Source organism: Telmatherina bonti (genome assembly GCF_933228915.1).
Source record: "Telmatherina bonti genome assembly, chromosome: 11".
Taxonomy (NCBI): domain Eukaryota; kingdom Metazoa; phylum Chordata; class Actinopteri; order Atheriniformes; family Telmatherinidae; genus Telmatherina; species Telmatherina bonti.
This window is the reverse complement of record NC_136629.1, coordinates 18217608-18242710: the sequence shown is the minus strand read 5'-3', so window position 1 is coordinate 18242710 and position 25103 is coordinate 18217608. Positions and strand designations below refer to the sequence as shown.

General features: G+C 38.9%; 1 protein-coding gene across 1 annotated transcript; it reads left to right on the top strand.

The window, feature by feature from the left end:
- Positions 1-8375: 8375 nt before the first annotated feature.
- ikzf1 (IKAROS family zinc finger 1 (Ikaros)) lies at positions 8376-25103 on the top strand (the record flags this gene model as incomplete). Its single annotated transcript, XM_079249137.1, is given in 9 exon segments — positions 8376-8510; positions 8512-8704; positions 12975-13028; positions 13199-13312; positions 19223-19492; positions 20969-21136; positions 22792-22917; positions 23570-23704; positions 24197-25103. Coding segments are annotated over 9 exon segments (1896 nt in total). The 3' UTR covers positions 24898-25103.

The window sequence follows — 25103 nt, the reverse complement described above, 5'->3', positions numbered from 1 at the left end:
GAAAGTTTTGAAGGTGTCAGCTTCCTATTTATGCCATCCAATCTGTTTATATGAATACGTCTATAATAATGTGATGTCAGTGACTGATTTGAAGTGAGTTGGAGAATAATGAAATGCCCCATTATCATAATTTCCCTGATTTAGATGAGTGGTTTTCTAACTCTGGGTAGTGAGCTCTTTACTTTGTCTTCTTAAACAGTTTCTTACTCACTCACTCAGTAGTTCCTTATGTGTGTGTGTGCGCGTGTGTTTGTGTGTGTGTTTGTGTGTTTAAACCTTAACACTGTCTCTGTCATGAAGGGCAAAGAGAAACGAAAGGGTAATATACTGATGGAAGGAAGTACAGTGTTTTCTTGTTAAAAAAAAAGTCCTAAATATATTAATTCTGTGCTAAATATTCTGGTATTCATTGTAATTTACTCAGTATTAAACACAGTCTGCACCACATTGTTGAGAGCTATTTGTTTTCAGTAGATGTGGCTGTAATGCAAATTGACATAATTATGAAGTGCCTGCCAGCAGTATCTTTACGTCTGTGGTTTGTGCAGCTTCACGCTTTGACAGGAAATAGGGATGAGCTGGTTTTCCTGTTTCTCTTCATCTATAGTTTGTTTAGATTTACATTTCACAAGGATTTGTACTTGAACACCCTGCTGATTTTCACTAAATTTGGGGCTGTGTGATCACATTTACTAAATTTAACAGGGTTTCTGTCTAAAATGCAAGATGGACCCCTTCTAATCCACCTCTAAAAAGAAAATATATTTGTCAATATATGTATTTTATGATGGTGCCATCACTCTCTCTGATCACTATGCTGCTGGTCACCGAGGGATATCCATAAGTCTTATTATTGCACAGAGATTAAAATGTAATCACTACATGCTTGAAAAATACCCAAATAGCAATAACCAAAAGTTCAACTCAAGGCTTTGAAATGGTAGTTGACAAAACATTAACTTTCTTTATGAACATGTGTTCACTGACATATCGCCAGTCTATCAGGGCCATTTTCCCAACAGAAAAATGTCAAATATAAACCCTTCATTGAACTCCATTAGTTGTAACAGTGTTACTCAGTCCAATAAAATAAATAAATAATTAAATTAAATAAAAAAATAAATGCAAAAAAATAACTTATTTTAGTGTAATGAGTCATCAAGTGTTTACTTACCAACAGTAGTGGAAAATACCTTCTATAGTAATGAATCATACAGTAAGGTTGTTTAGGTTTTTCCTTTTCTCTGCACTGTTGTAAATCCTTTATATCTACAGCATGCACCCTTCCTTTTGGCTTCACACCAGCTAGCAGCTCTGCTGGAGGCTGATGTTTTGTAACCACCAAAACCGGGACTTAAATCCTGATTTTAGAAAAGAAGGATGTCTTTTTAAGTATGTTGTTAGTTGAGGGACTTGACTTGGCTCAAATTACCAATGGCTTGTCCACCAACATGTTCTTCTTGCCAGCTCATCACATGCAAACCATTTTTTCTACAGTTTCCAAAGCACACAGGAGACTTCACAGCAGCTGCATGTTGCTAGACATGGTGGATGCTCTAAAGTAAACAGCAAGTGGGAAATCAAATCAAATCAAACTTTATTCATGAAACACTTTTCATACAAAAGCAGATTAAAGTGATTTACCCCATACCATACCATACCATACCATACCATACCATACCATACCATACCATACCATACCATACCATACCATTTTTGTTTCTAAAGCACTTTAAAAACAGTTGACCAAAGTACTGTACAGTAACAGCAAATGCATAAAACCAGCACAAGTAAAAAATGAAATCATAAAAAAAGACATATTAAACAGCTAAATAAAAGTACACACACAGACACAGATGACAATTTATTCTTGTTTAAATGCCAAAGAATAAAAATGAGTTTTTCAACAACTTTTAAAAACAGCAAGGGAGTTGGCCGGTTTAACTTGCAGAGGAAGACTTTTGGAGCTAGAATGGAAAAAACGCTGTCTCCTCTGGATTTATATCATGTCTTAGGGACAGGTAAAAGCATCTGGTCAGCTGATCTGAGAGCACGTTGTGGTGTGTAGGGATGCAGCAGGTCCGTCAGATAAAGAGGAGTAAGGCCGTTAAGAGACTTAAAACAAAAGAAACTCAAGATTGATCCTATTAACAGAAATGATGAATATGTATTCGTTTCTGCCTCTTTAACTGAAAAATTTAATTAAAAAAATTACCAGGTGATAAATGTCTGAGAATAAACGTGGGTTGGTGCTGAGGGGAGGAAATGATGTCTTGGGAATCTGTCCACACCGCCCCACCAAGGACCTCAGAGAGCGTCACTAGAGCACCCAAAACAAGGCAGGTAGCAGTCCACAACACAGCCAGGGCTGCAGTGCAGGACCCCACCAATCACCCTGAGCGGGACAATTCCAATGGCAACCACCCTGCAGACCTAGCAGGCATAGCATGATGCAGAATCCCTGTGAGTAAAACACTGGAGTTAAAAAGTACAAATCAAAATCAACAAGATCAAAATAAGCCTAAAAACAACAATAAAAATTGGCATGAAAGAATAAGCACATACATAAGTATGAATAAGTAAAAAAAAACACATGTTAAATGAATAAGTAATAAGCCCTGTGATGGACCGGAAACATGTTCTGCCTCTCATGTTCTGTGATGGCTGGGATAGGCTCCAACTTCCCCACGACCCTTAATTGGAAAGTTCGGAAAAAGAATGAATGAAATAAGTAATAAATAAACAAGTAAGCTAAATAAAACAACCAAAATATATAAAGTTCAGTTGTAAGCTAAGCTATAAAGGTGGGTCTTGAGCCTCTTTTTAGAAACACAGACAGTCTCTGCAGTCCTGAGGTTGTCTGGCAGTTCAAAGCACAAGTACCATCGTGGTACAAAGAGGCCTCACCGTTAGTTTTGGTCTTAACTCTTAGAAGATCTAAAAGGTCAGTACCAGAGAACCTCAAAGTCCTTGTGAGCTCACAATTTAAAAGTAAGTAAGATATATAAGAAAGCTCAAGACCTTTAAGACATTTATAGACCACTAAAGAACCTTAAAATCCATCCTCAAATACACAGGGAGCCATCACAGCCATTTAAAAACTGATGTAATGTGTTTCTTCCTTCTGGTCCTTGCCGATGAGTTCTGAAGTAATTGTAGTCGCAGAATACTATTCTTTGGAAGACCAAAGAGCAGGGCATTACATTCATAATTTATTTTACTAAAAATGTAAGCATTCATCAACACCTCCTTGCTGGCAAGAGACAGAACGATGCAGAATCTGGTGATGTTTTAAAGATGACAAAATCCTGTTTTTGTTATATTTCTAATATCTGAGATGAAATCCTGCTCAGAGTCAAAAAGAACACCAAGATGTCTCACTTACTGAGAAAATGTAAGATATCTTAGTCATGGCAAAAATATCTCTCTCTTGTGTTCATGGCTAAAAAATTAAACTTTGGTTTTTTCCTGGTTAAGCTGAAGAAAAAGATCTGTCATCCATGACTTTATATCTAAAATCCAGTTTAAACGGTGTTAACTAGCTGTCATCAGGAGACACAGCAGTGGAAAGCTGTGTATCATCAGCATAGCTGTGAAAAAACAATGCTGTGCCCCCTGATGACATTTCCAAGTGGCAACATATACAGATTAAAGAGTGTTACACCTAAATGTGGTCCATGGGGCATCCTACATTTTATTTCATAAATTCTTAGAGCATGTCTCCATACTTACATATATACGTTAGCCCATGAGATATGAGCAAAACCATTCTATCCCTTCATGCATCATGCCCACTAAAGTGTACAGCCACTTAAAGGCTGTTTTCTAGTACATAGGCCTACGTAAATGTGGAGGAATTTGCAAATTTGCCACTTCTGTGGCTGTTAGGTGAGTCACCCAACACACTGCCACTCACCAAAGAAAAAATAAATATAGTATAAGATTTCATAAATGCACAACCCATAATTACCAAGTTTACCTAAACGATAAACAGGACAAGAAAATTATTCTAGCCCATTTGTATAGAATATTTATATTATATAAATATGCCAATATTTTATTTTACAAATATTTCTATAGACTAGATCAAATAAATAAGCAAAATAAAAAGTCAAATTACATTAAGGACAATGGAAAGTGACTCTGTACATGTCTGTAGAAGTAAAATATTGTATGTGAAAAAATGTGGCTTTGTTTTTTTTAATGATTCCTACATCACACGGTTAAGGCAAGGCAAGTTTATTTGTATAGCACACTTTATTGTACAAAACAATTCACAGGGCTTTACATAGAAAAACTAAGTATTACAGGTGTTGTAAAGAAAAGACCGCACAAATCCCAATAAAATCAGAAATAAATTTAAATATTTAAAAGCTAGATTAGTTAAAAGTGCTGTGCAGATTGTATGCATGAGAAAAGAAAAGTTTTCAACCTGGGAAAGTGTGTCCAAACCTTTGACTCGTAGTGTACGTTTGGTGAGAGTTTAATATCTGCACTGGTTTGTTTCACTTGTTTGCAGCGTAACAGTTAAACGCTGCTTCTCCAGTTTAGTCTGGACTCTGGTCTGGACTAGTTGACCTGAGTCTTTGGATCGAAGAGCTCTGCTTGGATTATAGTCTCTGAACACATCACACAGCTGGATTCTGGGTTAAAACTATACCTGGGAGACCCTGCAGACTTCTCAGTGTGTCTAACAGAATCTGGTGATCTACTGTGTCAAAGGCAGCACTGAGATCCATGAGATTGAGGACACACAGTATCTGTTCATCCAAATCATATTTAAAATTGTTTATAATTTTATAAGGACGATCTTGGTACTGTGGTTTGTCCTAAATCCAGATTGACATTTTTTCTAAAATATTGTTTCTATTCAAAAAGTCATTTAACTGAGCAAAAACTATCTTTTCTTTAAGTTTACTTAAAAACAGGCAGCTGGAAACGGGCTGGTAGAGGAGGCTTCACCATGTTTTAAAGGCAACGAGGAAAACAGTCATCTAGTTTACTGTATTAAAAAGCTCCTAGAAACCCTTAAATACTATTAAAAGTCACGTGGGAATGATATGTAAGACAGACTGTAGGATTTAGTTGAGAAAAAACTTGACCAAGCATCTTTGCATCAACCAGAGCAAAACTCTCCAGTGTTTCTTTGGGTAAAAATGATGCTTCAGAGCTGTTCAAATCAACATTACATGGAGTTAAAAAGCTGGATCTTATAGCATCAGTTTAATTTCTGAAGTGGACTGCAAAGTCATTGAATACAGAAACTGATTCTGGCATGGAGGATTTATTAACATCAGCATTTATCATATGATTAATGGTTTTAATTGTGTTTAATGTCAAGTACAAGATGTGAAAAGAGAACAGTTCTTGCCCATTTAGATGAATTATTGTAGATTCTGAGTTGTTTCAAATTTAATAGGAAATAGTTTGTTTTATTTTTCTTCAGTTTCTTTCTGCTTTTTGGAAATAGCATAATATAATACAGAATTGCACAAAACTAAAGGGTCTGAAGGTGATATGGTGATGTGGCGGAGCTCTGTCACGAGGCTTTTACGTGTGTCAGGAAAATATGTAACTACCAGCTGTGGATATCTCATGGTTGTCATGGTGCTGTTGTTGGTCCTTTCAATGGCGTTGACGGCACTTTGTCAAAGTCAAGTTTGGCCCTTTTTGTTATTCAGTCACTTACAGTTAGATCATCGAAGCTCAAACTAATTTTGAACCAGTCAGCATTTGATCAACAAATGGCATAATTTCCTAAGCTTGGAGGGCCACGTATCTGTTCATTTGAATTGAAAACACCCCTATGTGTTATGGCTGAGAGTAATGCAAAAAAGGAAATTAACCTCAAGACTCCCAAACACGTGACACACTTTGATTTACAAAGCTTTTTGCATTTTCTGCATTGCAATAATGTCCCATTAGCTTCAGAAACTCCTAATGTAAAATTTGACACTTTTGTGGCGTTTACACTTTGGGCTCCTATCCCAGTATCAGTGTGATGAGTTGGAAGTCTTTTATTTACATATTCACGTTTAAATGGGACAAATTTTCCAACCTAATTAGCTTTATCCTAATAATTGACCCCCAAGACACCATAATCCTCAACAGTTACTCAGTATTTATTCTAAAGCTATTGCTGTTTAGTTGCTGTTGCTGCATGTGAAGTATGCAATTATGTATCATTTTGATCCTTGGCGCATCTACATCAAAGTCCCAATAAGTACTACTAGTCCTCAAGTCGCTACCCTTGCTGCTGTGTTTAAGACCTGTAAAACTGAGCAAGCCTTCTCAAAGCAATCACAACTCTATTTGCACCTCCTCCTTTTCAAATTTTCCAGCCTGTGGTCTGAATCTCATCACGGGCTCCTTTTCAAAACGGGCTCGCAAACATTGTGATTGATTCAGCCACTATCCTCCAGGATCTCTCAATGCCTGCCTGGGCTGGAGATTAATTTCCTTTTCCTCATCTTAATTTTTACTCATCGCCTCGCCATAAAAAGGCTAAATGTCAAGCATGCCTGAGTCCTTCTAGTGACACGTCTATTCCAGCAGATAATTACCATAAGGAAATTGATGCTTTAGTGTGCAAAGGGGAATTTAATTTACTCAGACATCCTCACAGCATAATGCATTCCTAAAGAAAGAGACTTTTTCAGTTTGCAATTGACTTTTTAGATAAATTGGACTATTTAATGTGATTATCAGTCTTGAACGTCTTTGACTTATTAAGGTGTTGAAACCAATTAAGAGTTACATGCTGCTCATGCTTCCGAATGTGAAACAGTGAATACTGCTTAAAGATCCATGAAATAAGAACCATCCCGGGCCTATTGTTCGCTAGTCAACCAGCTACACTACCTGATGATGTTTTGAAACTTGCAAGGTAATGATATTAATTACAGCAACATGGCTTCCTTGATGCTGTGGATGAACCTGAAGAAGGAGGTTTGAGCGCAGTTTGACTCATCTGTGGTATGTCATTTTAAATGCTGTTGAATTATAACTAATGTGTTCAACGGTGTTTCCGAATGACCTTGAATATTTTACACACTGTGGAAATCAGACACCAGAATGATGATCAGTAACTTAGTTGTCACGAAAACAGGCCTTATGAGAACATCTTTAAAAGCTTATCAGTGAGGCTGTTTCTGAGCAGGACAGCAGATCGTTGCCATGACTCCTCACACTCACAGTGCTGTTATGTTTTACTGCCTGCCTTTCCTCGGCAGTCACCCATCCTGCATTTTTCTATCCTGTTTTTTCCACACCAGTATGTGTGACAAAACTGACCCCACAGATGAAGCAGCACAGACCATGATGCTTTGCGGAAGTCAGCGAACGTTGCTGCAATCCATATTATGGCCGTGGAGACACAGCAGGCCTCAGGGCTCCTGCCCAAAGTTCCTCCTTTTGCAACCAACTGCCTGAATGTTGTGCTTGTTAGGAGATAAGGGCAGCCTCCCATCAAAGGTGACTCAGCAATCCAACACACACAGCCTCTCCTGAGATAAGAGCACACTTTGGGGCCAGACGATATATGGGATACTGGGAAAAAAAGAAAAGAAGTCACAAACTGAAAGCAGGGAAATATAATATTTCATAAAACAGCATATAAACCCCTGATGCTATTAGCTAAAAGATCCAGACTAAAAATATAGTGATTAAATTAAATAACAAATGGTAAATAAATTAGATACTTACATATGAAACTTTTTAAATTTCAGTCAAAATAATTTTTTATTTGTATTTCCATAAGTATTGCTTAATTTAGAATATATTCCTCTCTGCGTTAATGCAACTGCCACAAAAGCAGACATTAATTTGGAAATAACACCAGTAAGGTTTTGCTTTTATATCTCTTTCATGTCATTATAAAAGCGTTTTGAATTCACATCATCAATTTTAATGTAAATGTTTCAATGGAAGTGAAGTTTGTGGCGAAATATTTGCAAATCCCTGAAAAAAAAAGCTAAGGGAAAAACACATTTCATTCAATTAAGGCCAATTATTTTGTGCAGGACTGATACAGAAGCCCTGCTGATTAAAAAAAAATCTTCAAAACGAACAGAAAGAAGATGTCACAATTCGGGACAGAAAACATGGAAATATTTGCTTCATAATTCTGTGACAGGCTACCTCAGTGGGATTTGACGGTGAAGGAATCAGAGGGAAAAGGTCAAGTCAAATGGATAAAACATTAAAGAAAGAGGGAGGGAAAAAAACTCATTATATGGAAAAAGAAAACACTTGAGTTAATTTCATGGGCTGCTTCAGCGCCAGAACAGGTGACAGAAGGGAAGCTGTCCAATATGCAAGTGAGGAGTCCCCCCCCCATCAGCTTCCTCGGCGTGAAAGAAATAAATAAACAATGAATGGTCCACTCTCCTCGCTCGCCTCATCCCATCTCATGCATGGCTGCCAGTAATGGTCTACTGGGTGTCAGCTTTTATTGGCACGGCACAAAGCAAGTACCAAGGGTTCGGTGGCTCGACTCCCCGCTGCAGACTGCTGGATAAAAGCAAGCAAAATGCCTCAGCCGAGCTCAGAGACATAGTCATGTTGGGCTGGAACGAGGAAGTGCAGTGGAGAGGGGAGGGACTCAGGGCGCAGCTCCATGGGGCCGCCGCGGCGCTGCGACCTTCTGCACATGGAGCCGGGGAGAGTTGGAAGAACTTCATACTGCAAACTCAAGGAATAGCAGGTAAAGTGATTTCCATCGCGCTTCTAAGTTTGACGGGACTTTCACACCCTGTAGGTAAAAAAAAACAAAAAACAAAAAACAACTAGATTAAAAAAATTACATCAAGACTTTATTTTCTTTAGGAAACATTTGCGCCTTGGAAGAGAGTCTCCAAACAGTTTCGGTGCAGGTGCGCCCTCCGCATCAGATCCAGTTATAAAGTTTGAGCATGTATAACGGATTAACGCACTTTAAATAATATTTCAAATGAAATTCAGGAAAATTTGTTATTTTTTCTGCGTTGTTTCCTTACAGCCGACACTTTAAAGGAAGTAAGTGGAAATGTTCCCCATTTCCCATGTGCCTCTTTTCTTTTGGAACGTGAACAAATTAGGTGTCTGTGTTTTGTTTTTTTTGTTTTGTTTTTTTTTTAAAATAATTTATATTAATATAAAAACACAAATCTTACGTTTGAGGGCAGATGTTTGTCAAAACCCGCATTTTCTTATCATTTTAACGCCTCTAGCCGTCTTTACGCTCCTGCTGATGCACCTGTTGCAACAGATGTGCGCACCCTGTTAACTTGTCATAGTCCCACAGAATCTGAAGCTCGATTGGGAAATGTGTCAACTCATTTTCAAAAGAGAAAAATTCTTTCGATGGCAAAGAAAATAGATGGGGGCCAAAAACCAAACCATTTGTGAAATAATCTTAGCGATGCGCAAACAGGCAAACAGGAAATCGGCACGCACCGAGCTGTGCGGAAAACCAAATACGCCTCACATATAGGCTACTATTAAACAATAAATCTTATTATTTCTCATACCTCTAGCTTTCTGTTCACCTGTTTGAAATCGTACCAGTTCAGTTTGTTATACGTCTGTGGGAAGGGAGGGGGTGAAAAGAAATGTAGGCAGGACTGATGAAAACTTTTTTACACTTCTGCCACTGAGATGGAAAGTTGTTATCAACGCCCAGACAAAAAGAGCAGAAAGTTTCACTGTCAAACTGTCGAGAAAATAAAATATTTTCTCTAACTTTACTTTAAAAACCCGAATTTCCTGCTCATAGTTGCTAGATTAAATTGATGTAAGTCGTGCTTGGTTTTTGTCAAATTTGAATCAATACTTTCCGTTATGCGGATTAAGTGTCCTTAATCTGAGACATTTGGTCTCGTCTGAAGGCAAAGTGCGCTCTTAAAAATTGACTTAAAAGTTATTTTTCAAGGTTTATGATAAACAAAAGAAACTAATTGCATTTCCAGTTAATATAATTTCCTCCCAAACCAAAATGAACAATTAATCCAAATCCAACAAATAAAAAAGTGGTAAAAAAAAAAAAGATTTTTGTCAAAACTTGTAAATGAGCCGCAGTACCTGCACAAATAGGACTTTTTTTCATGTCTCTGAAGGATAGAGAAGTGCTGAAAGTGCTGCAGATCTGTCTGCAGATACATCATCTTTCTTGTCAGTAGAAACAGAAGTGTATGTGTGTGTGTGTGTGTGTGTGTGTGTGTTTGGAGAAGGAGGAAGGGGGTTGGGGTGACGGAAGACAGACAGTTATTAAAATGATTGTACAGTCTGAATAGCAGAGTAGTGAAGTGTGTCAGATGCAAATGAAGGAAACTTCTCCTCAGCGCACCTTTACCCCCCCCCCCCCCCCCCCCCCCCCCCCCCCCATAGGCTCCCAGAAACACATCTGCTAACACTATCTACCCACTTCCACCCATACATTTCATGAATTACTGATGAGAATCACCATGTGCATATGAACAAAGGTGACCATACACACATGGCAGTGTAGCGTAATCTTGTCTCCTTGCCAATGATAAAAAAGCACCCACAGCTTCATTACTTCTCATCCGGGGGAGTAAAAGTTATTAATTTAGATATTTTCATTGTCACTGCGTTTACTCAGAAGCTCCCTAAACTGGAAACTTTGACTTGAGCTTCGAGTGCGTAAGCTTAACTGGTTAAAGTGATGATTATTTATGACTTAACTGGTTAAAGTGATGGCTATTTATGCCAGTCAGGTCAGTCATTTTTATGTGATGAAGCAGCTAATTTATATTTGAGGACTTTAAAGGGTTTTATCGATGACAAAAAGGTAGTTGCTTTGACATATAAGGATGCCAGGCGTTGAAACGTGATAGTAAAAGTGTAAGAAAATGATTTTCCTATTCTCTCCTCGTCTAATTTTTATTCATACACACAGTGTCGAAGATTTCTCCTGAGTATCCATACTTTACTGGTGTGGTCTTCAGTATCTGTTAACGGTTTCGTTGTTTCTCATCTCCACCCTGCTCCCTGTCGTAGCTTTGCACCTCGCTATGAGTAGACGCCTCTAACACCCTCCCCCACCACCACCACCACCACCCACCAAACATGCAAACACACAGGAGGAGGACCATAAAATGTTGTCAACCCACAAGCCTCTTCCTGCATCACCCCACTTGAAGAACTCCGGCTGAAAGTGTTCCAGTCCCCTTTTGCGCTGTGTGTCACAAGTCTTCTACTTCCACTTTACTGGCTTAAACATTCCACCTGCCCCCACTTTGTATACTTACACACATCAGCACTCATACACCAACACACATCTGCATCATTCCAGTTTAATGTGGGTAAATTAACTCAGATGTTTTAATGACGTAACAACTGATTTTATGAAAGAGTGTATTAGAAAGTATGACAGGAAAATTCCAGTTTGATCTGTCACATCCTATTTCAGGTTAAATGTTAAAATTTTAGGCACAAACAAGTGTGAAGAACAGGACAGAAATGTTTGTGACACATATAACAAAGTCGGTTTGGAAATAGTAACACTCTGTGCGTGAACAGAATAGCTACTTCCTGAATATTCTTTGTGCACCTTACTTTCCACATGCCTATGTAAGTGGGTTGTGGCTGAATGTAGGAACTCTTTTTTTATCGAACCCCTCCTTCCACCCACCTCCAACAGCACATCCGTGTTTCCCCTCACCACATCTGCCCAGAAAAAAAAAAGGGCACATGAGAATATACTTCCCTCTGCCCCCGACCTCCACACTCCAGATGCTGAGGAACGCTGCTGCCCCGTCGAAACGCAGCAGGGTAACACGCAACACCCTAGTGTGGTGCTGAGCAAATTATCTGCACCACTGACCTTTGCCCCCCCTCCTGCCCCCCCTTCCCTTCACACCACCTCCTCTCTCCATTTCTCTTCCTCCTTTCCTCACACTTGCATCCTGGGCGTCTGTGGCCTGTCGAGCTCCTGACTTGACTCCGCAGAATGTTCCTCTGTTGCGACAGAGCGGGCCCGTTGCTTCCCACTATTTGTTCCAAATGTGTGGAGCCATCTGTCAGTAAAACAGGAAGGCCTAGGTTCCCCTTCTCCCTTGGGCTTATTTCGCTATTTTCGGGAGCTTCACTTCTCCCTGTGTGGCTGCTTGGACTGGGCAGCGGCCCCACCATGGGCTTCTTGAAGTGGTGGAGCTGGGGCTGAGGCTGTTGGGCCCATCTGCTGCAGGCTTGAGGGCCATCCATTATTAATGGGGCCACGAGCATTGGTGACTCCTCAGATATTCAGCCCTGGCCAGAGGATCGCTTCTGGACTGCACTGCCTCGTCTTGTGAAAATAAATAAATAAATGAGGAGAACTTCTCTGTCCTTCGGCCTGCTTTTCTGCCTCTTTTCTTTTCTGCACCTTCCTGTTGCACTTGCCCCTCTCTAACGTCTGGCCTTCTCGCAGCTATCTCTGCCTCCACATCTCGCTGCCTATCTCTCCTCTTCGTCTGCTTCTCTTTGTCTCTGATTGTGGCTACACTCAGGCCGTGGGCTCAGCGATGCATGCTCAGTAAATTAGAGAGAACACGAGCGTCGATCAGCTGGGCACGGCAAACACCCGCATCCTCGCTGACCCCGGGGCCAGTTAATTTTCTGCTTAATTTTGCGGCAGTCAGTTTGCATTTTTGGATGATTACGTGGCAGGAAATTAACAATAAATAACAAATGTGGTCTGAAAGCCCATTCCCAGCAAGCCTGCTCTGCCAGCGGGGCCCATCAGCAGGAGCCAGGCCACTTTCCTATCTCGATCTCTCTGTCAGACTTGTAATGAAAATGTCTGTAATTCTTTGTAATGTAATGTGGGGGACAGCGGTGTGACTGCGGCTGCGACAAGAGTTATCTCACTGAGGTGAAGGAGTCACGCCAAGAAGTACACCCTTTACTCCACTCAAGCTTTTTATAATGTTGTTTCCTCAGCCTGCACTTGATTAAACTTATACGCATCTACATCTAAATCTCTCTCCCATTAGAGTACTTGCACCGCATGGAGACAGAAGAGGCCCAGGAAATGGTCCAGATGCCAGGTAAAAGCTTACCTACTGCATGATTGAGCTGTATAGTGCACAAAGTAGATACAATAGGCCCACAAACAGACTCTCACACCCTGCGGAGGTAATTTTGTTTCTCCGGAATGAGTTGTGTTGAGGGGTTGCCTGGTGAGTGACAAGTGTTTGCTGTTGTGTATCTCTCAAAGGCAGGGAAAGCCCCCCTCCCAACGAAGCATCTGAGGAGGCAGAGGAGCCCATGGCCGTCCCCGAGGACCTGTCAGCCAGCTCCACCCACCAGCAGAACAACCGGGGGGACAAAGGTACGTGGCAGTGTATTACCAAATGCACCCAAAGCAAGTCAAATCATCAGCCGTTCTTCTGCAAATTAAAAAAAAAAAAAGGAAAAAAAGATGATAGAGTGTGATATCTACATTAACTTTCAGCATACCCCAGGAAGCAGCCAAAAACAGCTGTAGGGCCTTTCCCATCAGCGATGTCTCAACTCCCAAAGTATCCAAGTCAGAGTAAAACGATTACATGAAATTGTCAGGATCAAAAGCATAAAATATATTTATATATATATATTTTAAAGGATTTTATAAGTTAATCCCTTCACATCCAGTGGGAGACATTTGCTGATCTGAATCCCTTGGAAAAATTAATTGAAAGCTGCAAAGAGAGACATTTAGGTCATTGGCAGGAAAGGTGAAAAATTGTCTTTGATCCATGGCATGTCATTAAAAACTGAATCTTAAGGAATAGCTAATGTGGCCTTGATTTGAATTTCAGAGCAGCAAGCCAGGGAATATGATGGTGAAAAGAAGGAGGAAGAAAACTAGGCGGACTCACATTAGCAGCATATTTTTATCTCAAGTCTCCAAACAGGGGTGGTGTGTCAAAAAGTGAAGGAACAGGAAGGATTCACTGGTCATGAAGACTTTTTCTTGTCATGCCAAAAGATGAAAAATAACAGGATTCATCTTGCAATTCTTCTAAATCATTGAGGAAAGTATTCGGCTTGAGGTGCAAAACAATGTTACAAATACTAAAGAAAAAAACCCTTCATTTTTCACCATCCTATCAGAGCAGATAGCAGCAAAGATTAGCAGTACACAGTCAAAAATAAGATGCGAGAGGAAACTGAAATAGGATGTGTAATAGTTTCCTAAGAAGAACTTGCCATCAGACTGTTTCAACACTCCTGGAGATAAAGAGTTCAGGAACAGGGCCAACCTCAGAGAGATCAGCACATCATCACACCACATAGGTCACACACCTGCATGCATACACACATATGCTTACTCGCAGAGGTTTATTCTTTGACTTCACTCCTGTTGAGTTGTCAGGAAAGAAACGCAAATCAGGCAGGAATCTCTCAGCAATTCGTATCAAGAGGTGATATGGGATCTAAATATTTAATATATGTTTGATCATGTTAGATAGTGACTGTAGAAGCTTGTGTAACAAACATAACGGACAGCCAATTATTTAAATGATTTTCATTTGCCACAGCTGGTTATGAGTTTCCATTCATTCCTTTTACATGCCAGTGTGTGTTGATGTGTGCGCCTGTACAGGGACAGAGAGAAAGAAGGGAAGTGCAAGTATCTGGTACATCTATGCATTACTGCTTTTGTGATAAAAGCCAGAAAGAGTTATAATTAACACCCAGGATCATGTGCTGCTCAGTTCTCTTTAGTGAAAAAGGACAAATAACAGGGAGACTATATGTGGGACACCGGACCTCAAAGTATCGAAAGCTCAAAACCTCAAAAACCAGGTTGTTTCCTGTTACATTTAAAGTTTTCACAGCCTGGAATCATCAGTGTTGATGCACATTCACAATAATGTAGTCGAAACAGAGTAAATGTCACAGTAAAGCCTTTTCCCTTTTTTTTTCTAAATCATCTTATTGAGTTTGAGCAGGTGAAATAAAAAGTTCATTTTACTTTGTAGCTCAAGGAGAAAATAAGCATTGGGACGTTTTTGGTTAAAATCACATGGCTGTAAGATTTTCTTCCCAGTAAAATCATTTCTCTTTCACTTTCAGTGATTCAGATAGTCTTAGCTATTTCAGAGGTATGAGACTGAACTGCCTAGTTCCCGAAAACATGGCTGCACGCTTTTTTTCTGTGTGAGGGGAAAAGTAGACTGTATTTAGTGTTCCTGCAAGTTGTGTTGAATGTGTTGCTGGTGTGGTTTGACACATGCGGTTCCACTACTTTGCACAGAAAGTTATTTTCAGGGTGCGAGTGCAGCACAAGGCACTAACAGGAACTTCCAGCGGGTTCCCTGAGTCTCCACACTTCAGAACTAACATTTGCAATGCAGCTTCTCCACACTATTGGCATACATCAGTATACATATTTATGTTGTTATTTCTTTGTATGTCATGCTTATTCACAAACCATTAATTTGTATGTCTCTTCTTTAGTATTTATTTTTTATTTCTTTACTCTCTGCTGAAGCATGAATTGTTACTTTGTAATCAGAGACTTAGCTGTAGATCAAGTTATGACCATTTTATAGAGGCTTCTTTTGTTTGTGTACAATGTGTTCCCAAAATGTAGAAAATCAGGATGTGCGATCATGACACACATGATATAAAGTAAAAGCCTTCTTCCTATTCCCAATTTAGTCACAACTTCCCCATATCCATGAGACCTGGGTGGCAACCCAGTATTCATGGTTCCCTTCTGTCTACTCCAGTCGGCTGATAACCTGAAAGCCTTGCCTCTGTCTTTAGTGGAAACAGATACTTTCTTTGCTTGTTATGTTTTGTTTTTACAGCATTATTTAACTCATTCAGTATCATTACATGTTTCCATTGTCTTATACCTCAAAAACATCTGGATTTTTGCAGGCTGAGAAATTTGTTAGCTATACATAGGCAAATGTGCATTTTAAAATATAAATAATTCTTACCTGTTTGATATCAATATTAATATTTTATTACTTTATTTATCCATGAATTATGTCAGAGTCACAGGCTTTGTGGCTAAAATCATAAATTATATTACTAGGGTTAAACCAGTCCAGCCACATACTAAGTTTTGCTTGCTGACTCCTTGATATGTAATTGAAAGTGAATGGATCACTTAAAAATCCCTCAAGCTTAATTTGCACCAACACTTACCTCATTACTGAAGTGCTTATGTCTGAATAAAGCTTTATATGCTTCTTATATGAAACCTTCTTGTTTTGTAACACATACTATGTACAGTCTTCAGAAATAACGTTTAAACTTTACATTTGCAAACACTGACACTGAGAGGAAAACACAACTTGTATTAATCATAAAATTTCTCAAACCAACAGTGATTAGTGATCACATTTTATGAACTGAACTTGAGGCGTTAACAAAAATGGGATTTTAACATCAAATTACTTTAACACCACTCATTGAGAGTGTGTATAAACTAGTTACCAGGCAAGCTGAGAAATGGTTAGCTGTACAGGATAACTGAAATGGGCTGGTTAAAGTAGCAAAGGCATCATTATAACAATATTTGGTACAACTAATGGATTAATGCCTACACTAGAATCACATATTCTTATATTGGCAGAAGTTATGGAGAAAATGAGTTAAACTTTATAGTTACAATTAGCCAAAACTAGCTTAAAAGCTGAATGACAAAATTAGTTAGCTAAACATAGCCAACAAGGTTTGAATTAAATAGACCAGCATTGACAAATGTGTAAATTCGATAACATTAAGCAAAATAACAAGGTAAACAGATAATTAGCTAACTAAAGGAATGCTAAAATTGTTACATAACATTAGCCAAAAGTAACAGATATAAATCAAAGCTAATGCTAGATAGCTAAAAATTTGATATCCATTACTGGGAGTAAGTGGTGAAATAGTTGAAAGTATTCTTTAGTCACGTTATAAGCAACATCAAATGAACAAATGATTTGAATTTGCAAAGAAAGTAATCAGTCTAACATTAAAATTGAGAGGTTAATCACAGCAAAATGTTTGAATTATTTTGATTTTTGAAGAATGATATGAAAACACTGCTGACGATAACTATTATATTTTACAAGAAAAGCTGGATATTGTATCATTCATTCATTCATTCATTTTCCGAACCGCTTATTCCAATTCAGGGTCGCGGGGAAGCTGGAGCCTATCCCAGCCGGCTTTGGGCGACAGGCAGGGTACACCCTGGACAGCTCGCCAGTCCATCGCAGGGCCGATATTGTATCAATAATGCTATATTGTTTTAGCTGGTATATAGAGATCAGAGATGAAAGGTGTGATTACAGATAACCTTCTTTAGCTTCCTTTGGACATTGCCATAAATGAAAAAATAATGTATATTAGACAAAAGACCGGTTTGACTACACTGATAGACAAAATTCTCACTGTACCCTATTGCTAAAATAAATAGCAGCGTTGAGAATAATTGTGCATCCTAAGTTACAGATTTTCATTGCGGTGAAATCAACCTGTCTGTAACACTAAAATTATAATACCAGAATTTTGTGGTAATATAGTCAAATCACCATTTGTATACACTTTTGATTTTTGTAAAAACTTTTGAATGTATTGTAATATGTCGCTTTGTTCAGTTCAGCCCCTTAAATGGCATTTGTACCTGAAGAGTTTGGAGGAAAAAGGACAAAGAAAGAAAATTCAAAAGCAAATAGAACAACAGATAAAAACTATAAGATGGATAAGTGGATTTTATTGTGTTTTTTTAAAAGTAAGAATAATATGTAATTGGTACATGAATAGCATGTTTTACTTGACCTTTTGCCTTCCAAGGGAGACATATATTTAGAGTTACGTTCCCTTTGTGAAAAAAAAAAAAAAACTGTTTCAGTTACATACTGTTTTACAATTCCTTTCCCGTGCTTCCCTTTCTGTCACTTCTCCATAATTCTTGGTATTTCAGTTAGGCAGGCCCTCTTTCTGAAGCTTCCCCTTTTCCATAGATTCCTATATTTCATGATTTCCACTTCTTCCTCTTCAGTTGTACAAACAGAGCTAAAAGCATGGGGAAATAAGGTTGCCACTGAGACATGCAAACCACAGGTTAGTTGCTGTGAGACTTGCATGATCTGTCAGTTCTCTGAAATATTTCTAGGGGGTAAAGTAGGAGCTGGCAGCTCATTGCACAAGGTGCCTTTCCTCCTTTCACAGTGGAAACACCAGACATAAAAATAAGGATTTCTTTTTTTTGGAACTGTTCCAATTAATGATAGCAGGGTTTTGATAGTTATGCAACTGGAAATATCAAAAATTAAACTTGGGCTTGAAGAAGAAAACTGTGAAAGACTGTGTGCTTGTACATGTTCACAGCACTCTGTTGCTCTGATAGATACCGCGCTTGTCCCTAGTTTCGCACTGCTTCCTGTCTCTCTGTTTCCTGTTTATCTTGCTGACATATTCTTTCACCAAAGTGTGATGGCGTGAGATGATCGGCATATTTCTTCATCTCATCGGTGACATCCTCAAATAGCAGACGTGCTGTCCACCTGTGTGTTCTCATGAAGTGTGAGTCCGTATCTCCCTTCACAACTGAGACACAGTCAGAATCAGAGTCCAATGAAGAGCTGATCTTGGCTGATGTTTTGAGTTTTTGCCAGCTAAATTAATAAAAATGTCTGACATAGGAGGGCACATGTTTGAGGTTTTGATGAAGTATCAGATGACACATGAAAATGTAATGTGTACAAGATAACATTCGTCGCCACAAAGTTGTCACTGCTCCAGTTAGCATTCTGCATTATTATAACATACAGGGTTTATTCCAGCCAAAGACATAGGGAATGAATAACTACAGCCATATTCATTAAATAGTCAATCCAGATAAAACAATAAAGAAATTACAAAAGAAAAAAAATCACTTCATATATGCAATCACAGACTTTGATTTATTTGTAAAGTAAAACAAGTAAAGCTGCATCCAATCACAAAACAAACTAATTATTGGCCTCAGTCCTACTCTAAGAAAACATCAATTCTTTACTAAATACATCAAATCAATACATATTTTATAAGAATGGAAGAAAAATCAAACAACGGAAAAATAACTTGTAGATGATGCATTAGAAATAGGAATTAGTGCTGCAGCAAAAAAAAGTTTATAAAAACCGGTTACAACGCCATGTTAAACATCTCGCAGTATCCATATCCATATGATAAATTGCCCATCTTTAGAAATTGACATGACATGCTCGTATTCTAAACCGTGGCCCCCCCTTGCCCTCTTTTCCAGCCTGTAATATTAAAGTTGAGGCTCGCAGTGATGAGGAGAATGGGCTGGCCTGTGACATGAATGGCGTGGAGGAGGAGGAGTGCGCGGAAGACTTGCGCGTGGTTGATGCCTCGGGGGCCAAGGTGAATGGCTCACAGCCGGGCCCCGAAGCCAAGGCCTTCTCCTCGGCTGGCGGTATCCGGCTGCCCAACGGGAAGCTCAAGTGCGATATCTGTGGGATAGTTTGCATTGGCCCCAATGTGTTGATGGTACACAAGCGAAGCCACACTGGTAAGCCGTTTGTAATACTTCTTGCCCTTCCTTTGCACCCATGTTCATGCTAGTATGAGAGGGATAGAAGAGTGTGTGCTTTAGCCTCTCGTCCTGTTTGAAGCATTTCTACAAGATTAATCAAATAAAACCAATACATATAAGTACATGTCTTTAAATGATCTGAAATAAATGTTTAAAGCCCATGTTATCCTCACTTGTGCTTCCGTTGCTGTGTAGCCTCTCCTTCTTTGCATGAAATAGACTTAAAGCCCCTTTAGTAACCCCATTAGTTTTCACATACACATTTCTGAATTGCCACAACAAACAACAGTTACAGATCAGTTATTGTGCCATAAAGTAGTGGAAACAAACTTGGTCCAAAAAGACATACCCTTCACAAAAATAGTTAAGAGGCAGGAAAGCTTCTGTAGCTAAAGGGAATCTCTATAAAGTGTCAATTATCTCACCATTAAAAGTTTTTCAAAATTCAAAATTGATATTCTATTGTAATGGAGCCAAACCAGTGGTGAGGAACATCTGTGAAAAAGGCACTTAACTATCAAGCTTTAGAAACTAATGAAACTCAAAATGGATGAAAGGAACACTAGACTAATGCAAAAGAATGCAAAAGAAAGTACAATAAAATATATAATGAAGTGCCTCCCATTTAAATAGAAAATATTCTGAAGTGAGTCTTTGCTCCTGAAATGCATTTTTAATGAATTTCCCTCTTTATATATTTTTGCTGCTTCACTGGTGACTGTTATTTTATGGGGGTCCTTTGAAAAAAAAAAAAAAGTCATATTAAAACGTTTTCACAGAATGCCACAACACTCAGAGAGGCTGGATATTGGTTTATTCCAGAAGCGCTGATCAGGAAGACTGGCTCTCAACACAAAGTGTTTCCTTCGCTTTATTCAAATGAGACTGCATTTGCATTGTGATGTGGTTCTCTTATTTTAGAGACGAAGAAGAGGAAAAAATGAGATTTTCAGATCAAATTGACCCAGGCAATGGTGCATTACGGAACTGGCAGGCTGAGTCTGAAAGGCTCTTGTTCGATCAGAGCGCCAGAAGTCGATGGGGCAGGGGGAGCAAGGAGAGATGGAGTGTCACTCTGCTGTGAAACCCTCTGCAGCGGCTGCTGGATCGCTCTCTGCCCCAGAGACGCTCCATCATCCAGCGTGTTCTGGCGCTTGGCGGGCTTGTAGATCAGTGACCCAGCATTCCCGCCTCAGCTGGCTTTACATCTACGCATAGGAGACAAAGACTTTGTGCATTTATTGTTAGTAGAGGGATCAAACACATTCAGATAAGTTGGGGAAAAAAAGAAAGTATTAAAATCTCCAAAAGTCAAACTTGAGGAGTGTATGCTCGTTCATACACTTAAAATTGTGTAAAACTGGTGCGAATAATTCATACATTACTCTTTGTTGGTGTGTTTTGCAGCCTCTTTGCATTTATGTGTGTCTCTGTTTCTGTTCTTCTCCACAGGAGAACGTCCATTCCAGTGCAGCCAGTGCGGGGCCTCCTTCACCCAAAAGGGCAACTTGCTGCGCCACATAAAGCTCCATTCAGGGGAGAAACCCTTCAAGTGTCACTTGTGCAGCTACGCCTGCCGCAGGAGGGATGCCCTCACCGGCCATCTACGCACCCACTCGGGTGAGCATGCAGCACTCACTTACATTGCACTCACTGCAGATTCTAGGAAGCCTGAGTCTTTACAAAAGGCATGACAACTTCTGCAGCACACACAGAGACCTAATTGCTGTGGAAGGGGAAGTTGACAGTGTAAAGATATGGTGTCATTTTTTTTTCTTTTTTGCAAATGCTTTGCAGAAGTATGTGTTTATGAAATTTGGGTGTAAACAAAGAGCTTGTTCTGTGCATGTAGGAGTCATGTGCATTTTTTTTTTATCTTAAACAGCATATTTATCTGCATTAACTAATTAACATATAATTACTTTAATAGATAATTATGACATGCGTAGCTTAACCAAAGGTTAATTTGTTTTACCACAAACAGAAAAACTTGGCAGGGAATTGTTTATTAATAATAATGAAACCGGGATTGCTCTTATAATTATTAATATCATTAAATAGATTAATACTTATGAAGACTAGATCCCTGATGCCCTGGGGACCTGTACAGGGTGTACCCTGCTTCTCGCCTGATGCTTGTTGGGATAGGCTCCAGCTTCCCGCAACCATTAATTGGACTAAGCGGTATAGAAATTAGATAAATGAAGACTAGATATAATAATAATAATAATAATAATAATAATAATAATAATAATAATAATAATAATAATAATAATAATAATAATAATAATAATAAAAATAAAAAATGTCTCACTTTGATGCAGCTGTGTATTCATGATACACAAAGCAAATGTGTTCTTATCGATCCTTTCAATGGACAAACCTCTGTGGTTTGTATTTATGAATTGAACATTTTGTCTAAAAATATGAGAGTAGGGTTTGAAAATTTAAAAAAAAAAAAAAAAAAAGATTCTTATCTGAGTATAAAAACCCTGTTGGATCAATCTGATGGATCCCTGCAGTTCTGTAAAATGTACACCAACCAGACCAAAATGTTTTTTCTGTTTTCTTTTAAAAAGCATGGTCTCAGTACTACGTCCTTCCTGCATAAGTTTAAAGAAGAATTCAAATCATATACGACTCATCTTATTTCTTCATAAATAGGTTTATAATATATCCTTCATTTGAACTCATATGACATAAGTTTGGTATAAATTTTACTTTCCTGGTCTTATAGAAATAAGTTCTTTGTAAGACCAGGATTGAAGATTTGTTGTGAAAATTTCAGTCTCACACACACAGTTTCTCGTGTGTGAGTGTGTGTGTGTGTGTGTGTGTGTGTGTGTGTGTGTGTGTGTGTGTGTGTGTGTGTGTGTGTGTGTGTGTGTGTGATTGAGATAGCGAGAAAATGAAAGAGAGAAATATAAACAGGAAGTTTAAGGAAACTTCCCATGACTAAATTTGCATTTGTTGGATGTAAAATCCCACAAAGTTTTTTCCTGAAATCTCTCAAAATTTAGAAAAGATGACTTTCACAACCATGTTCAAATACTAAAAGCTTCATGTAAATCAAACTAATGCAAATACTACAGATCAAGCATATTCATAGATGTTTTATATTCAGCATTAGTCTTCAACATATCGCATCAACCATGTTTCAGTGATTAACTCAAACAACCTCCTGTGCATGTATAGAAAGCAGTGCTCCTTTAGATAACTATGTGGACTTAACTGTATATAAAGTTACTGATGTATTTTTATTTGTATTATTTCAGTTGGAAAACCGCACAAGTGTGCCTACTGTGGACGTAGTTACAAGCAGCGCAGCTCTCTGGAGGAGCACAAGGAGCGGTGCCACAACTACCTCCAATGCATGGGACTGCAAAACAGCATTTATTCAGGTTTGTGCCTCAAATCACATGCAAAGCCAAATGGTCATCCAAGTGTAATGTCCTACTTCACCCTGAGTGCGGGACAATCCATGCATGCATCGGCAGTGTTTCATGCTGACGTTGATGCTGCTGCTGACATTTCGACTGAATGCAGTCTCACTTAGGAGTGACTTAATTAGGTATCTAAAACAACCGCAGAGATAATTTAGACTATTAATTTGTCAATATGGTTATAAATGGTTAATACATTATGCACAGGGTTATGTGAGGCACATTTATCATCCTCTGAGAGCATCACCTAACACTACATTTATTAGTAAAAGGAGCATGGCATGTCAGAACAGTCTTCTCTATGATTTATACACACACACGTATAAATATATATATGTATAAATATATATATATTTATATATATATAAATATATATATATATATATATATATATATATATATATATATATATGTATATATATATATATATATATATATATATATATATATATATATATATATATATATATATATATATATATATATATATATATGGTTTAGAGAAAGATTATCACCTGGCGTGTGTTACGAGGTAACAGCTCATTTCATCAAACAGGACCAGTATAAATTACTTTGATGCTGAAATCTACTTCTCTGTCTTGCTTTCCAGTAGTAAAGGAAGAAAGCAACCAGAATGAGCAGAGGGAAGACTTAAGCCAGCTGGGATCTGACAGAGCCTTGGTGCTAGACAGACTAGCTAATAATGTAGCTAAACGTAAGAGCACTATGCCACAGAAGTTTGTGGGTAAGGGCTAAAATCTGCTTCCTTTGTGTGAATAAAATGTAACTAGTGCTGACCTGTATATAAAAACTGAATATAGGTAAAGGTTGCAATGTTTTTAGTGTGAATGATGGACTCTGCACAGTGCATGCAGTGCAGCCTGATCAACCGTGCCTTACATTTGTTTAAATTGTTTTCTATTAAATATTAACTTTGACCCTTTAATATTTACTGTTAAATTCTGTTTATTCATTTTACATTAAACTAATAACTTTCATGGCAGAATAAGGAGGAATATGAAACAATAGACACACAAAAAAGCTTTTGTCTCACTAGTAAAAACAAATAGAAGAACATGAAACCACATCATTATTAAACAGTGAGTCATTTCTTAACTGAGCGAGAGAGGACCAGGCTCTGTATTAAAAATGGGGAGATGAGATGATGTAGGTGGAAATGTAGGCGTCAGTGAAGTCTGACTTCATGTTGATTTTCTGACTCTCTTTTGTCTACCAGGAGACAAACATTTGTCAGATCTCTCTTACGACGGCGGAGCATGTGATTTAATTCAGCCCCACGTCATCGACCAGGCAATCAACAGCGCCATCAGCTATTTAGGGGCTGAGTCTCTCCGGCCTCTGGTTCAGACCTCTCCAGCCTCCTCTGATGTGGGTCTCAGCTCCATTTATCCTCTCCACAAGCCAGCAACAGAGGTTCACACAGGGACAGGCTTGTCAGCCAAAGACAGTGCGGCTGAGAACCTGCTGCTGCTCTCCAACTCCAAGTCTGCCACTAGCGAGAAGGATGGCTCGCCCAGCCACAGTGGCCAGGACTCCACAGACACCGAGAGCAACAATGAGGATCGTCCAGGCGGAGCGGCCACTGGTCTCATCTACCTGACCAACCACATCACATCGGGGGTGAGGAACGGCGTGCTGCCTCTGGTGAAGGAGGAGCAACAGAGGCAGTATGACGCCATTCGAACCGGCGTGGAGATGGCCTCTGAGGGTTTCAAAGTTGTGACGTCTGATGGGGATCAGGTGAGGGCATACCGGTGCGAACACTGCCGTGTGCTCTTCCTGGACCACGTCATGTACACCATTCACATGGGCTGCCATGGCTTCAGAGACCCCTTCGAGTGCAACCTCTGCGGTCACCGCAGTCAAGATCGTTATGAGTTCTCCTCCCACATAACTCGAGGGGAGCATCGCTACTGAGCCTCTTCTGTCAAAGAGCATAATTTCACACAGAGAAACGATGTGGAACACAACACATGCCACACCAGATATCCATCTGCAATAAATGCATAGAATTACATCATGTAAACTACATTCATAATATCTGTATGTTATGTTTTTATGAAAGTTATGCATGTTCGTTGACCAGAGATAGATGTATACAACCGTTAAAAACATTTTCTTTC